At 41.1% G+C, this 17506-nt stretch overlaps 1 protein-coding gene across 3 annotated transcripts in view; it reads left to right on the top strand.

Moving 5' to 3' along the window:
* MEGF10 (multiple EGF like domains 10) overlaps positions 1–16645 on the top strand; it is a gene marked incomplete at both ends in the record, with an annotated part of 154294 nt that extends 137649 nt beyond the window's left edge. For 2 of the 3 annotated variants that reach the window (XM_079704027.1, XM_079704026.1), the window contains 8 exons: positions 2215–2343; positions 4541–4669; positions 6766–7002; positions 8082–8209; positions 9575–9698; positions 13454–13498; positions 14328–14534; positions 16461–16645. In XM_079704027.1, coding sequence (XP_079560153.1) covers positions 2215–2343; positions 4541–4669; positions 6766–7002; positions 8082–8209; positions 9575–9698; positions 13454–13498; positions 14328–14534; positions 16461–16645 — 1184 coding nt within the window. Of the gene's footprint in view, positions 1–2214; positions 2344–4540; positions 4670–6765; positions 7003–8081; positions 8210–9574; positions 9735–13453; positions 13499–14327; positions 14535–16460 lie in introns of all 3 variants that reach the window. The other variant, XM_079704028.1, reaches the window with a different exon arrangement.
* Between the last annotated feature and the right edge of the window lie 861 nt (positions 16646–17506).

The following is a 17506-nucleotide window of genomic DNA, read 5'->3' as shown; positions in this document are numbered from 1 at the left end:
CTAAATTCCTCTAGGCAGTTAAGAGATACCACGTTCCAGGTTTGCTGTCCCTGTGTCATATCAGGACACTGAGGTGGAGTGATGCTATAAGTGACGGTGTGCAGCTTCTTTCACTTCTCTCCTTTCACCAGGCCCTATTTACATGGCTCAGATTCCCTGTCATTTATTCTAGCAGCACAAAGCTTAGGATAAGTGGCAGTGATTAGAAAGGAAGGGAAGACAACAAGCCTCACTGCCTGACCTAATGTATGCTCCTGGAGAAGACCAGTTCTGTGGTTCTTGAATTTTAGCGAGCTCCGGAATCACCCGGCTGGCTGGATAAACACAACTGCTGGCCCCACTCCCAGAGTGTCTGATTCATTAGGTTTGGGGTGGGACCTGAGAATTCACATTGCTAACAGCCTTCCAAGGGGTGATGTCAGTCTGGGATCATGCTGTAAGAACCACTAGTTCTTTTTTTCCATTTTATGTCACACAATGTCTTCACTGTCTCTTCTTCTATGAGGTTTTTAGCGTCATAGGGTATAATGTACAAAGTACTTACTCCACAGCTCAGCACTGTTCGGATAAGAAGACTGATCTCTGCCCTCTTGTCTTCAGTGGAATAAAGGAGACAAGACAGGAAAGCATGTATTATGGTGATCAGTAATAATAATATATTATTTATTTATTTATTTATTTATTTATTTTTTACATCTTTATTGGAGTATAATTGCTTTACAATGGTGTGTTAGTTTCTGCTCTATAACAAAGTGAATCAGCTATACATATACATACATCCCCATATCTCTTCCCTCTTGCGTCTCCCTCCCTCAGTAATATATAATTTTAAATCACGGAAATGAGCTGAGGAAGAAAGATGGGTCAGAAATCAGTCAACTCTTATTTCATACTAATTAGAGAACATAATTAGAGGACAGACTGAACAAGTCTTTTGGAAGTTTCTAGAAGGGGGTGTGGACCTTGAGCCGTGATTTGAAAGGAAAAATTGACGAGGAGGGAGGTTGTCTCAAGCATATTCTGCCAAGATTGTATATATAGAAAGTTTTTCAGCTCTTCAGAGAAAAGAAAAAGGAAAGGTTATTGTGCATAATTCTAAAATTAGGACCTGCTTCAATCAGAGGACCTTTTGAAGTAAAAGTAGCACAGCACAGTGGGAAGAACATGGGATCTGGAGCCAGACCTCCCTGTGTTTGTATCGTAGCCCTGCCATCCTACCATTTGCTGGCTGTGTGACTTGGACTCAGTTTCCATCCATAGGGTGAGAATATCTATCCCTGTGTTTCTGGGTTATTGAAAAGATTCAATGAGAGGATGCAGGGAAAGAATCTGGCACAGAGTAGGTGCTAAATAAATATGTGGAAATGATGTCATTGCATGCTGGCATCCATGCTCTGCCTCTGTTTCTTGAAAGTTGAGCTTTCGTTAAAACTTCTATAAGAAAAAGGGAAGATGAAAAAGCACATGTGATGCTTGGAAACAGCCGTCGAGCAGCCCGCATTGAAGTTTTCATGATGGCAGAGAGCCCTGAAACACTCTTGCAGGGCAGCTGCTGGCCCAAGAAAGCCAATAGGGCTTGTGCATGTCCTCAACCCAAAGGCCCCAGTAGTCTGGGTCTTGAAAGTTGTGCAGCAGTAAGAAGGCTTATTGCTTTTTTTTTAACAATGCACGTATGAAGTGCAAGTTTTTTTAAGATCAGAATTCTACCACACATCTTTGCTGAAGAAGATACTAGTACATAAGAGAGTAACAGATAGGGAGGACAGGGCTAGTAGCAGACTTGGAGACATTCTGTACTATAAATAAAAGCATGTAGGTAATTTTAACAAAGTACTCATTTCAGTCCATGGAATTTGAGTCCAGGATTCTAGTAGTTGAGTGAAAAACATGAAGGGAAATGTCCCCGGACTTCCATGGGGTTGATGGAATGCTTTGTTAGAAGACACCAGCTCGCCTCCAGGGATACCAGCGTTGGTTAAACCAACCCCAGGCATGGAACTGCCCTTCCCCTTGCTCTTGAAGTACAAGTTCCTCCCAAGAGCTCCATCTTGGGACTTCAAAGAAGCCGTTGTGAGAAGCTGCGATGTGCATTATTATCTTTATTCTCTCTCTACTGGCTCAGCGTCCTTCAGGTTCAAACACAAATATGTTGGAGGCGGAGCTGGGTTTCTCCTCAGCGGGCTCTTGACCCTGCTGTCCTTCCTTCTCGCACAGGATGTCCCCTGGGCTTCTATGGAAAGGACTGTGCATTGATATGCCGGTGTCAAAACGGAGCTGACTGCGACCACATCTCCGGACAGTGTACTTGCCGCACTGGGTTCATGGGGAAGCACTGCGAGCAGAGTGAGTGTGAGAGCGAGACATCTCTAGGCGCTGTTGTTTCCCCTAGAACTCCTGACGATGCGACGCAGGACCCACAGCTTTGAGGTTGTTCCGCCTGATGGCTGGTCCCTTAACAGCGCGGTTGACTTCCTTCCTCTCCCAGAGACCCCGCCACCTTGGGATTCTTGCTGGCTGTCCTTGTCCTCAAAATTCTTCTTCTGAGGAACTGATCAGCGCTCTGGGTGGAGGGGGTGTGGCTACAAGGATGAAGACAGAATTCAAGTTTTCCATCTGTTCGTCCTGGCTCTTTCTTCCTCCCCTTCTTATTTTTGGAACGTGGCTGCTCAGAGCTTTCAAAGAGCCAGTCAGGCTTTCCTCACGGCAGAGGCAGTGCCAGGGTCTCGCAGTGGAGGGGTGTGCGTTCAGTAGGGCCAGGTTGGGTGCACGGGGGGGCAGAGGGGCTGGGAGCCCAGTGCCAGCCCCGCCGTGGGGGAGGGGTGAGTCCGTGCAAACACGGCCACGCTTTTGACAACCTTCTCTTGATAGTGCTTTTATACCGTTTCCACTAACTACTCCTCATCTGAGTATTAACAGCCTTCCAGACAATATATTGCCTTCAATTTTTTTGTTGTAAAAATCCCACTCAGGGAGCATATACTCTATTGGAATTCCCCATCCTTATGGTTCCATTTCTACCCCAGCAGCTGTGCATCTGCTCACAGGGCTGTAAGAACATTAGCCTTAGACTGGGTATTTCAAAGTAGTTTATTGTTCCTTTCCTCTGTGACTTTCATTCAATGTTCAAGATGAATAAATCAGGTCTTAGGGCCGTATGAGGCTCACTCTTTGACCATAAGTGACAGGAAAGGTGCAGGACGTTTCCTGCTTACAGAGGGTGTGCTCTTGAGAAGGATGCAACAAAGATTACATGGCTGTAGGAGCAATGTGGCCTGGAAAGGTTGATCAGCAGAGTAGGACTTGGGCAACAAAGCACTGCTCTCCCTCCACGACCCCTCCCCAGAACCTCACAGCACCACTGGACAGCCAGGTTTGCCTGGCTGTCTATGTGCCAAACTCTAGAATATATCTGCCTATCCTCCCATCTAGTAAATAACAAGAGTGACATCCAGGAATCAGCCTGGACAGAGATGGCCCCATTTTAGTTTTGCACTGCTAGTTCATTTAATCATGAAACAGATACTGAGTCCCACAGTTGCCTGCACACTGCTTTGTGTATATAAATATTATGTGTATGTGTATAAATGTCTCAACATATATACACATACATATATGCCTAGAAACCAGAATAGGCTCTAAACTGACTTTCACTTGAATGCCAGAATGGTTATGGGCTTATTAAATAAAAACATCTGAAGTGCTTCCATGATTACTCTGAACATCAAATTAAAATGTCCCTATTTTTGGAGACTTTTCCTAATGCTCATGTGTAAATAGAAACCCTGTGTCTGACGGGGAGCTCTGATAGTAATAGCACATTGCCCCCTGCTGCTCACTTTACAAAAAACATCAGTGTTTTGTCATAATAATTTTTACATTTAACATGCCTAGTATATTCTTTGAAATTCATGCCCAACTCCTTTACGACTACATCAAAAAAATCTCACTATTTTAGTCTCTCAGTCTTCAACCTGCAAATCCAAATTTTGAGCCTTTCTGTGGTAAATGAAGTTCAAACCTAGAAAATTAACAAAGCTTGCCCTCTCCCTCTTCCCCTGCTCCCAGCTAATCCAAGTCAAAATGTGCCTTCAGGAGGATCCTAAAGCCTACAGTAAAATATACATGTTCTCAAAGAAGCATCTCTAGTTTACACTTTTCAGCGTAGTCCCCTTCTATCCCATAGTTTTGCCTGGTGGAGTCATCTCAGATTGCCCTTAGTGATGATCTTCATCAGTTCCACTGGGGTTCCACAGACTTTCTACAAACCTCCATCAGGGAGGTGGGTACATACAATAGAATCTGAAAGTGCCCAGAGCTGTGATGAGGGCCTCAGTTTCTGTCTCTGTGCTGCCTGGCCTGTGAGTCCCAGCATGACTCAGGGCACACCAGCCAGCTCTAGGACACCCTAGGTGGTACAAGTCTCCCTGAACAGGGATCCCCTGGAAGGACTGGCCTCCAGACACACCAGATCATACAGTAAGACCCTTGACCCTGGTTCCCAAGGCTGGAGAGCTACATTGGCCTCTCATCTTCTTCTCAGAGTGCCCTGCAGGAACATATGGCTATGGCTGTCGCCAGATATGTGACTGTCTGAACAACTCCACCTGTGACCACATCACCGGGACCTGTTACTGCAGCCCAGGATGGAAGGGGGCACGATGTGATCAAGGTAAGGATGCTAGTAAAGGATACTTACTCAGATGAGGACACTAAAGCTGAAAAAAGTTGAGTGATTTGCCCAAGGTTGCATATATCTAGAATATGTTAGTGTTTTGATACCAGGTTTGTCTGATTCCAAAGCTCATGAGTTTTCCACTGTGCCTACAATTTTTCAGCTTTATTGAAATATAATTAACCTGTAAAAAGCAACACATGTATATATATATATATATAATTATACTGTATATATGTATACACATACATATATATATATATAACACATATGTACAACACAAAGTATACAACTTGATAAAATCTGATGTATGTATACACCCATGAAACTATCACCACAATAAAAATAATGAATACATCCATCATCCCCCAAAGTTCCCTCCCTGCCACGACTAGGTCCCAGGCAATCACTGATCTACTTTCTGTCACTATAGATTAGTTTGCATTTCCTAGAATTTCATATACGTGGAACCATACTGTACTATTTTTTGTCTGATTTTGTTTATTCGGCATAATTATTTTTGAAACATGTTGCTGTGTGTATCAATACTTCAATTCCTTTTATTGCTGAGTAGTATTCTATTGCATGGATATACTGTAATTTGTTGACCCATTCATTCACCTGTGATGGACATTTGGATTGTTTCCAGTTTTTGGCTACTGCAGGCAAAGCTATTGTGAACAGTAGTATGTCAAGTCTTTGGGGACATAGGCTTTCATTTCTCTTGGGTAAGTTCATAGGAATAGAAGGATTGGGTCATATGGTATGTGCATGTTTAGCCTTTCAAGAAACTTGTGTCTGTGGTTTTTAACTAGGGTGTATATCACAGTCACCGGGGACTACCTGCAATATACATAGTCAGTCCTACTTGGGCAATTCTGATTCTGGGGTGGATGGCTCCCTTGAGAAAGATGGTTCTGAAGCATGGCCTTCAGAGAGTTCCTAGCGCATGTGGTGCTTTCTCTATGTCATAAACACATGGGCTGTAAAGGCTTCAGAAAATTCATATAGTGATGTAAGTGAAATCATCTTAAACAGTAAACTATGTGGGTATTCCTATTTACCTTTCTTTCATAAAATAACTTTGGCATGCTCATGATTTGTATTTGACCATCATAACAATACAATGTTATATTCCACAGTAACATTGTTGTTACAAATACATTGTAATCACACTACACTGGCCTTGGTGCCTGCCTTTTGGGGCAGGCTGTCTTATAAGGTCTAGCATTTAGAATCATAAAGTCATAAGGACATTTGAGCTGGAAGTACCTTCATGGAGGCCATGAAGGATGTATTCATTATTTCCTCTTTTACAGATGATGAAACTGCAGCCTAAGAGCTTAAGGGAAAGTTCAGAATGTATGGATCCATTTTTTTAGATGCCAGGTTTCTTGATTGTCAGCCCCACTTGTGCCTTCACTTGATGGAACTCAAGGAAGAACTATGTAAAATGAAATTTTGAATTTTAATGAGTAAGATTTTAGGGTGATGTTACCAGGTATTATTGGGACAGACCTTTCTGTCATAGAAAATACCTCATAGAACATATCTTCTGTGGTAAAAGGCTCATTGAAATTAGGACAAGGCAGATCCTGATCTTGTGCTAGATTTCTAATGGACTTATTCTTGACTGGAAGGAAAATTACTTTCCTCTTAGAAATGCTAAGGATAGACATAAAATAAAGTTAGGCACTTGAGTTAGCCATTCATAAGCTTAATGCTGGATAATAAATAAAGAACAATAAAAATTAGATAAATTATTACCCCCAAGTAACTGCTGATCTAAGCGTTTAATTGGAAATCTGTGAGAAGCTCTCAAACCCTACTGTTAAATCTTTGGGTTTAGGAAATCCTGTCTCTTTTTTGAGGCTTAGAGAAGCCCTCTTCTGGGCACACACAAGCCAACAACATCTGAACATGAGGAATGTTTGTTTTTCCTTCCTTCTCTGTTTCCCAAAGTTTCTAAATTGACATTTCACGAACTGAAAATATCCAGGCATTAGCACAGTGGGAGATTTTCGTAAATAGAGACCAAATATGTATCCGGCACATTGTCATCCTTACTCACATCTCTTTTTCTCCTTTTCTAGCTGGTGTTATAATAGTTGGAAATCTGAACAGCTTAAGCAGAACCAGTACAGCTCTCCCCACTGATTCCTACCAGATCGGGGCCATTGCGGGCATCATCATTCTTGTCCTAGTTGTTCTGTTCCTCCTGGCGTTGTTCATTATTTATAGACACAAGCAGAAGGGGAAGGAATCGAGCATGCCAGCAGTCACCTACACCCCCGCTATGAGGGTCATGAATGCAGACTATGCCATTTCAGGTGAGACTGGACTCGAGGCATTTTACTCCTTGAAAAATGAGGCTTCGTCCTGGTTCTTTGAAACTGAGCATTTTTGGCCATGCTGCCCGTTGTTATTGTCAATCAGCCTTGAGAAAATTTTATGTTTGGAAAAGATGCATTGTTAGAAATGCGTTTTATGTGACAACAGTGGTAAAATCATCGCTGTTGTCTTCTATGAGGGATTTAAAATTGGATTCATTATATGGTTGCTTTAAATGTTGGGAATTTCAACCTGGAAGGAGCTTTGGTGGGCACCCAGTCCCAAGCTGTTGTCATATGTGGGGGACAGGGTGGGGAGAGGAGAAGGTGGCCATAATTTTATTGAGGTCATGGAGCAGATCAGGGATGAGGACCCGGTCTTCTGTCTCTGGCCTTGCGTTCTTCCAAGGTGCCTTCCAGCCTGTCCTGGGGCACATGGGGATCATTAGCTGCACAGCAACCAAGTTATATAAGAAACAGTTGGGGGGATTAGCAAGAACCAAGGCTGTTCTTTAAGAAAACTCTTTTGAATCTTCCTTTCTGTCACGAGACCCCATAAAAAGTAAATTTTTAAGTGACACGCTCAATCCTGAGAAGAAGTAACCACATAAGTGAAGAATTTGGAAACTTAAGGTATTTATTAATTTGGGGACAATCACTGAAGGATTTCAGGTGGGTTACATGTTTATAAATAAAGTGATTCTGGGGGAATCCATAAAGTAGCTGATTTACTTAGTAGTGCATTTCTAGTGTGGAATATTGTGTCAAGAATTCGAGTGTTTAAAAAAAGAAGAAAGTTACAGCAGAAGTAGCTTCAAAGTGATGCCTTTCCAGCTTCTACAAGCTCCAAAGCAAAGAGCAGTTCTTGGTGGATACTTTCACACTTTTCCAGGAGGCAGGTAGGAAGGCAGATGCCTGCTGCTTCTAGAGGCTTTGCTGCATATGCAGGGCAAGAAGGGATTCTGTCCCGCCTGTGATATGGAAGCAGTCCAAACATTTGTTCTTGTTATTTTGCTTCCCTCTTTCCCACGGGCATGTAGGGAGCCTGCCATCTTAACCATTTCCTTCTCTTCTGGCAGAAACCCTTCCTCACAGCAATGGTGGAAATGCTAACAGCCATTACTTCACCAATCCCAGTTACCACACACTCACCCAGTGTGCCACATCCCCTCATGTCAACAACAGGGACAGGATGACCATCGCAAAGGTGAGAGGAAATGGTCTAAGCCAGTGAGGGTGGGCAGGGGAGAGAGGAACGAACAAGCATGTATGAGGGCTACTGTTTGCCAGCTGCCATTCTACGTACATACGTCTATTATCTCATTTATTCCTCTAAACAATCCCATGGGTGTGTATTAGGATCTCAGGTTTACTGACAAAAACCCCTAAGTAATGGGGAATTTAAGTCACTTCCAAACATCGCTTGTGATTGAGGCTGCCACGAGGTGAGTCAGTCTCGCTGTCTCTACAACTTGTACTGTTTTCGTTGCACTTCTTTGGAAAAATGTTTCTAACATTGCATGAGGTTCTAAAGTAACATCTCAGACCAAACCTATGGCGGACTCAGGCCTGGGTAAAATTGCCAAGTTTGACTTTTGTGACCACCTGTCTTCTAGTGCCCTTTCCTGGCCACCCGTATTTGAGTAATGACAACAACAATAATATGCATTTATTTCACTTGAACCACATGAAATTGAATTTTTGTGGGTCAAAAATTATCAAATAGAAACAACCTAATACTATGTGCCAGGCAATTCTAATCATTTTACAAATATAAATTTGTAAAATGATTAGAATGATTTAATCTTCACACCAATCCTATGAATCAAGAGTCATTGTCCCATTTTACAGATGCCCATAGAGGTTGGAGGCCCCAGAGTGGCTCCTCTGGTACCACCCAGTTCACCCCCAGGTCTCTTCCACAGTGCTCTGAAATCCCAAACATTTCTCCCTTCCAAACTGCGCCTGAATTATATTTCCAGTCTCCGTTGTCTAATTCCAGCTCTTTAGTAGAAGAAAACCAAGCTAATTAAATTAATTCAGTTGCAATTAAATTAATGCAGCTGGATTTTAATTATAGTGCCTCATAGTTAAATAGCACTTCACATTCTCCAGAGACTTTGATATTTATCATACCATTTGTTCTTATTCCCATTCAGGGAGGGAGCAAAGTAGATCATCTTATCCTCATGCTTATGGCTAAGAAAACTGCTAAGAGTGACTCGTACAAGATCATACAGTGTTTGATGGGAAAGCTCAGACCAAGAATTTGTTTTTTTCAGTTCAAAGTTCCATGTATGTAAACCCAAGTAAGGTCTAACTGGCACAGAGCGACAGCAGGAAATGGAGAAGTTGCGGCAGTGGAGGGAAGGGTTGGGACCGAGGGACACATACTCCTGCTGCCTCTAAGTCCTGCCAGGTTGGAAGCAGTCACCTTGGCCTCTTGGTGCATCCTCGTGTAAGGACTGGACCTTGATACATGCCATGGACTTACTTTCCCCAGATGGGTAACACTTCACTGTGCCATATTGTATTTTCTCTTTAAGTCTTTTGTTGTTTATATTTTTAACAGTCAAAAAACAATCAGCTGTTTGTGAACCTGAAAAATGTGAATCCTGGGAAGAGGGGCCCTGTGGTGGACTACACAGGCACGCTGCCTGCGGACTGGAAACACGGCGGCTACCTCAACGAGCTTGGCAAGTCCCTCCACTTCCCCACCTTCACAAGCATCTTTGTCTTAGTCACCGAAACAGTCACAGATTCATGACAGTGCCAAAGCGATCCATTGAAAACATGCATGGAAAAACAAAGTCATAGGATTATACTTAATCCCTGTATGGGGCTTTTACTGTCCTAAGGACTTTATTTATCCAACATTTATTGAGTTCTTACTATGAGCCAGGAATTGATAAAAAGAGACAAGGATCTCTGCCTGCTCGTAGCTTACATCCCACCTCTCCATGTATTAACTCAGCTAATTCTCACAGGTACTGTTATAGGTACCATTATTATCATCATCATCTCCCTGTTACAGTTGCAAAACTCAGTCATAAAGAGGTTAAGTAACTTGTGTAAGTTGTCAAAGCCTATTAAATGGTGGAGCTGGGATTTGAACCTAGTCAGCTTGGTTCCAGGGTGTGTGCTTCTCTTTGCTCTCTGTTAATCTGAGGCACCCTCACTAGAGGCCCTTCCTCTTTTAGGTGAGGAAATAGAGATATCAACTAGATATCTAATAGTAAATCAGTGGTTCTGAAAATAGTAAGTCAGTGGTTCTCAAACGTCTGGGAATCAGGACCCTTTCATACACCCTTAAAAGTAATCGAGGAGCCCAAAGAACCCCTACTGACATGGGTTATATCTGCTGATATTTACCATATTACAAATAAAATCTGAGAACATCTTAAAGAGCTAGTTACTAATTTATAATAACATCTCATTTCATGATAACATAAGATGCATTTTTATGAAAAATAACTACATTTTCCAAAATTAAACAAAAAAAATTAGTGAGAAGAGTGGCGCCGTTTAACACTTTTATACATCTCTTTACCATCTGGCTTAATAGAGGCCAGCTAGATTTTCATCTCTGCTTCTGTGTTTGATCAGTAATGATCTTACACTTGGTGTGGCTCCTGGAAAACTCCAACATACACCTGAGAGAGAATGAGAGTGGAAAGGACAAATAGTGTTATATTATGATGAGAACACAACATTTAATCTCGCGGCCCTCCTGCAAAGGGGCTGGGGATTCCTGGACCACACGTAAAGAACTGCTCTGATACCCCATTGAGCATGTGGTGCAACCCCTTATTTTCAGGGAGGAATGGAATGATATAGTAACTAACATGTGTGCAGCATCTTAGGGGCAGCAAACCCTTTCATATGTATTTATTTGGTGGTAAGGTTGCCAGGAAGTCCCATTAAATTGGAATTTCAGATAAGAAACAATTTCTGTATAAATATATCCCAAATATTCCATGAAAAATTATATGAAAAATTATTTGTTGTTTCTCTAAAATTCAAATTTAACTGGACCTCCTGTGTTTTTATTTACTAAATCTGGCACCCCCTACTGTGTGGGCCCTTCCACAAATCTTGTTTTATAGAGGAATAAGCAAAGAGGTTAACTCTCTTGTCCAAGATTTCATAGAAGGAAGGGGGTAAAATTGGGTCTCACGGTTGGTCTTCTGCCTCCCCTCACTTCGATCCTTCTGTGAATATCGTATATGTCAATTCACCTGAGCCACATAGAGGAACCAACCCCTGTGGGCTCTGGAATCCCCTCTTACTATGGAAATGGAAATGTTTAAGTAGCAAATGAGTACAAATTCTTAACTTTTAACTGCATTCTTCAGTTGATAACCAACATTATCACTAGGATGTGTATTTCTACATACTTAGAGTAAAATTATTTATATATCAGATTCACATTATACTTACTGGTGAAATCACTTAACTTTAGGGAGGTTAATAATCTAGCTCAAAGAAGTACATGAATTGATAATAGTAAAATACCACCCAGCACTAATGAGGGAAAAGTTCTCTCATTCCATCTCCACTTAATGGAGTTTGTCCTGATTCCAGAACACAACACACAGTCACTATAATTGTCACATATAAATTTCTCCGCTTTCTGTCTCAGTGAGACCCAAGGGACTGATTATTAGTAACATCAAGTCTTCATTGGAAATTCTGGATCTCCTCGGTTTGTTCCCATCCAAAAGTAATTCTGCATTTAATATCCCTGTAAAGTTGTTGCATAAAAAAAGTCTTTTCTTACAAAGAACAGAATAAGGCACATTATGGATAATGAAGTGTGTAGTAGTTTTAAATGATGGGAAAGTTGTGATGCTGTCTCAAAGGGCCCTGAACTTGACACAAAAGCTGTGAGATCAATTCCTGGTTCTGTGATATGACACTGTGCCAGTCATCCTCTCAAGACTGATTTGTTTGTTTGTAAAATAGAGATAAGGATCACGTTCTGGCTCATTGTATGAAGTAGATTAACTGGAGCATTTGAAAGCGCCTGTTCAGGGATTGGGACGGACAGGAGTTTATGAGGAAGCCCACCTGCTTCCTTGTTAAAACTGCACCCTGATCTTCCAGGGCAGAGAAGAGGGAATCTGCCATGAGTGGCTGGTCTCATAGCACCGCTCTTGTTCCCTGATTTACTAACCACCCCATGTTGCTCCTCTCCTTAACCCCTTGGGGAAGGCTAGCCATTGCACAGCTAAGATCAAGACAGACATTTAACAAGACTTTGCCACAGTTTGGAGATGGCCAAGGGAATTAGGCAAAGAATAACATAGAGTTCTTTGATTAGGCTGCTGTCAGGCCACAGGCTGCCTGTCTTCACCGGGTCCCTTTAAAAAGTCCAGAATCTCTAAGACCACCCTCACTTCTGATACCAACTACAAGTTCAAGGGTCCTCAAGACCACCCACAGGATCAATAATTTGCTAGAAAGACAGAACTCACTAAGAGCTGTTATACTCATGGTTACAGTTTATCACAGCAAAAAGGTACAGATTAAAATCAGCGAGGGAACAGACATGGGTCAGAGTCCAGGAAAGTTCAAGTGTGAAATTTCCAGTTGTCCTTTCCCAGTGGAATCATAGAAACTGCTAACTTTTCCTAGCAACAATGTGTGACAAACTATTACATATATAGAATAGATAAACAACAAGGTCCTACTGTATAGCACAGGGAACTATATTCAATATCTTGTAATAAACCATAATTGAAAAGAATATATATATATATATATATATATATATATATATATATATATATATATATATATATATAACTGAATCACTTTGCTGTAGCTCAGGAACTGACACATTTTAAATCAACTGTACTTCAATAAAATAAATTTAAAAAAAAGTGTTACAGTAACTGAAACACCATTCATTTATATGGCGCTTCAGAGTTTGCAATGCCTTTCCCTATGGTCTATTTCACTTCATGTTCACAACAACCCTGTAAGACTTAGAAGGTGGGTTGTGTTTTCCCCATTTTAGAGATAAGAAAATTGAGGCTCAGCGAGTTGAACATCTTGTGTAAAGTCATGTAGCTAACGAGTGATGAGATCCCAGTCCTTTGTCTCAGTTCTAGCCTGACTGTGTCCTTTCCACCAGGCAACCTTGAATCAAGTCTACTGATTCATCTGTGCCTCAGTTTCTACCCCATATTGACCAGCCTTTCCCAAAGTCACTGAAATGAGCAGGAGAATGCTCAGAATGCTATATAATATTTTTTTAAACTCTTAAGTACTGAAACATCTGGCACGAGTGATCTGGTGTTGAGGTTTGGAAAGCAGCATCCTTGGCTATTTCCTGCAGTGGGGAGACAGTGGGTACCCAAACCATCTTCTTCAAGGACCTGAGAATATTAGATGAGTTTTCTTTCTTTCAGTCCTCACTGGATATTTTTTTCTTCCTTTGTTACAGGTGCTTTTGGACTTGACAGAAGTTATATGGGAAAATCCTTGAAAGGTATAGTGTAAATTTGAGGAAGAAATACATTTATCAGAACACAATTAAAATTTTTTTTTACCTCAGAGACAAATAATTTGTTAAACCAGCGAAAGTGGCACTGTAGGGAAAATGTAGCATTGTTAGGGGGTTTAATTACTCCAGCAAAGACATGAGCACGTTTGACTGCCAGCAAGAGAGTGAACATAGGTGGATCTTGTTAGAGCAGAAGTCTTGGAGAACCAAGGCTTTGATCTGCTGGGAAAACACTCATAATTCCTTTCAAAGAAATATAGCTTGTGGGGAGAGAGAAATATGAAAAAGGAAATATCAGGGAAAAGAGGAAGAGATCAGCTTGGTTACACGTTCATTGAAGCCTGCTTTTTGGAAGGAATTTGAGTAGTAACTTCAGGTGCCCAGACCTGAGGTTTTACAAAGAAGCCTCACAGCATAGTTGCCTTCCTTACCATGATAATAGTATCTTCTTATGCTCCTGGGGTCAGCAACAGATGGGGTCTTGACTGAAGCCTTTGAGGATTCAGAGACTATTAGTAAAATAGAGTGGAATTAATTTTATTTGAGTGTGATAATAAAAATGAAATCAAATCCATGATGTTTACATTGGTCCTCACCTTAGAGAGGAGCAAAAATTACTTTGTGGATGGGTAATTTTATAGCAGATTCTCTCCAAAATACGTAAAAAATGGATGCCATTATTTTCATTGTTAAAAATTATAGATAACTATGAAGAAAAATAAGTAATGTGCCCAAGTCAGTTATCGCCAAGAAAATAAATGATGTTGCCCATGAAATAGCATTTGCTTCCCCCCACCCCCATTTCTCTTCACAGACCTGGGAAAGCATTCTGAATATAATTCAAGTAACTGCTCCCTAAGCAGTTCTGAAAACCCGTATGCCACTATTAAAGACCCACCCGTCCTTATTCCCAAACACTCAGAGTGTGGTTATGTGGAGATGAAATCACCTGCGCGGAGAGATTCCCCATATGCAGAGATCAATAACTCAACTTCAGCCAACAAGAATGTCTATGAAGTTGGTAAGTTTTCCTAACCAAAGAAAGAACATAGTGAGTGGGAATATTCTTTTCAAACAATTTTAAAGTCCTTGAGAATACAATTGTTGCAGTTCATATACACTGTATTGAAAATAATGGTCTGTATTTTAAATGTTAACCTGTGTTTACGGTGATCATATTAGTTGGTGTCAAATGAACTTTTCAGGGAAAATACCATTTAGAAAATTCAAAGTAAGGTGTTTTTTTTTGTTTTTTTTTTTTTTACCTCCCACCCGGTCATCCATCTTTTGTTTTGTAACCATAGTGAATATTTTAGCATGCATGTGGAATAGCATATGTATCATATTAGCTAATACGTCCAGTTAGCCAAAACAAATGGTTCAAGTGGATTAAACAGATGGTTCCATTTCCTGGTTGCATTCATTATATTAATATAATGCTTTTAGAAGGATTGGAACATTTTACTTTTAAATTTGTCTATTAGATTAGTAATACTCTGATGTGAATCTGATACAAATTGATAAGAATTCAGTTAGTATTAGAGTTATTTTGATTGCCCCTTGCAAATACCATTTGAGGAAAGTTAAAACATACCAGAGCTATCCTGGGCAGAGCTATCCTGGGCTAGATAGTAGAGCTTTATATTTTCATTTTTCTTTCTCCATATCTTTCTCAATGTTTATGATTTACGCCTGAAAAAAGTTCTCTACTACAGTTGACCCTTGAGCAACATGGGTTGGAACTGCACGGGTCCACTTATACACGGATTTTTTTCAATAGTAAATGCTACAGTTCTACGTGATCTGCAGTTGGTTCAATCCAAGGATGTGAGACCGTGGATAGGAGGGCCAATTGTGAAGTTACGTGTGGATTTTCAGCTGCAGCGGGTTGGGGGAGGGTGTGGAGCACCCCAACCTTGCATTGTTCAGGGGTCAACTGTACTTGTAAATGAAGTGACTTATTTAATTCTAGTCATTTGTCATTCATTTTAGGCCATAGGCATGTCATGGAAAGATACATAATTCTGTTTAAAGTATTAAGACAACTTTTTAAAATGGAAGCCATAATAAACTACATTTATTTCTAAAAAGTCAGTAACAGCTCCCTTTTGAGCTGTCCCCTAAGCTCACCACTGTGAGATGGGAACTCAACTGAGAGCCTGAGTCCTGAGTTCTAAAGCTGTGCACTTGTTATGTGTTTCCATGAATCAAGTGACCCCCAGAGGACCTCGTTGTTTTATCTGTAGAGGAAGGGGTTTGGACTAGATTATCTCCAGGTTTTTGCAGACAGTGATTCATGTCCAGGGTTTCTGTATATTCCGTTGATGTCTTCATCCCAACCATACAGTCACCCTTTGTTCTGAGCATCGTTTGTGAGCGTCAGTGGGTCTACCAACCACAGCGTAGCCACCTCTATGTGATTATAAAAGGATCATTTGTTTTAAAAAATAATATTTTCTTATATAATTTTTAAATTAATTAATTAATTAATTTATTTATTTATTGGCTGCGTTGGGTCTTCGTTGCTGCACACAGGCTTTCTCTCGTTGTGGCGAGCAAGGGCTACTCTTCGTTGCGGTGCGCGGGCTTCTCATTGCAGTGGCTTCTTTTGTTGCGGAGCATGGGCTCTAGGCGTGCGGGCTTCAGTAATTGTGGCATGCAGGCTCAGTAGTTGTGGCTCGTGGGCTCTAGAGCACAGGCTCAGTAGTTGTGGTGCATGGGCTTAGTTGCTCTGCAGCATGTGGGATCTTCCTGAACCAGGGCTCGAACCCATGTCCCCTGCATTGGCAGGCAGATTCTTAACCACTGTGCCACCAGGGAAGTCCCTTCTTATATTTTTATAAAAGCTCCTCTGGTGTGTTTGATATTTGCAAGGAATGCCATATTCTTTTTTTTTTTTTTTTTAATTTCCATTGCTGATCAGTTAATGTGTCCCTGGTTGTCACAGAACCTACAGTGAGTGTTGTCCAAGGAATATTCAGCAATAATGGGCATCTCACCCAGGATCCATATGACCTCCCAAAGAACAGTCACATCCCTTGCCATTATGACCTGCTGCCAGTCCGAGACAGTTCATCCTCCCCCAAGCAAGAGGATGGCGGCGGCAGCAGCAGCAGCAGCAACAGTGAATGACACCAAAGGACCACTGGGTAGCCGCTGGAACCATTTCCAGAACTACAGTTTGGTTCTTCTCCATCCTCAAGTTTGCCACCCTATGTGAATGTTAATCTGCTCAGTAGGCAATTGTTGGACATGAACCAGAAAGCTCAAAACTGAGGGTGACTGACTGTAGGTCCTTTTTGTATAGGTGGCTCAGAAGGAGATAGCAATGTGATTTCCCATTCTTGTTAGTTTTAGAACTGCACCCATGAAGCATGACTTATTGTAAAATCTTGGCTAAAAGCATGACCGTGCAGGACTCTTTCAGTGACGTGGGTTGCAGTGGACGTTGGTACTGTTGCTTAAAAAGTTAAAATTTAAATGTTTTCTTTCTCATTTGCATTATAGAGCTGTACCTAGGATTGTGCGGTTTACCATAAAATTTACTTCATAAAAGTGTGAATCACTCAACGTGTAGAAGAAAAAGGGCCATCTTATTGAGTTCTTACTGTTTAACTTCTTTCAGCTGGACTCGGAATTGTAAGGATAATATGAGCCCAGCAGGAACCATTCTGCCAAATGGCATTACTGGATAGACTCCGAATAAACTCTAGAGGTGGATAGCAAATTTAAATATGAGAACTTTAGACTTCTTTTAGAATGAGGAAATGTACCATTAGAATTACCTTAGAAATGCTAGAATAATTGCAGGAATCAATACGCAAATGTGCCAGGCAGAAGTGCTTCTCCTCTCTATTTGATCCTTGGCCCACTTTAGATACATGACATTATTCTGATTACTGTCCCCATCATACACATTCACCACTTGAGATCCGTAACATATCAATAATTATTTCATAAATATAGCAATGAAATAATTTTATTTTTGACAGA

The sequence above is a fragment of the Hyperoodon ampullatus genome (assembly GCF_949752795.1).
Source record: "Hyperoodon ampullatus genome assembly, chromosome: 4".
Classification (NCBI taxonomy): Eukaryota; Metazoa; Chordata; class Mammalia; order Artiodactyla; family Ziphiidae; genus Hyperoodon; species Hyperoodon ampullatus.
The sequence above is the reverse complement of the archived record's forward strand: the minus strand, read 5'-3'. Positions and strand labels throughout refer to the sequence as shown.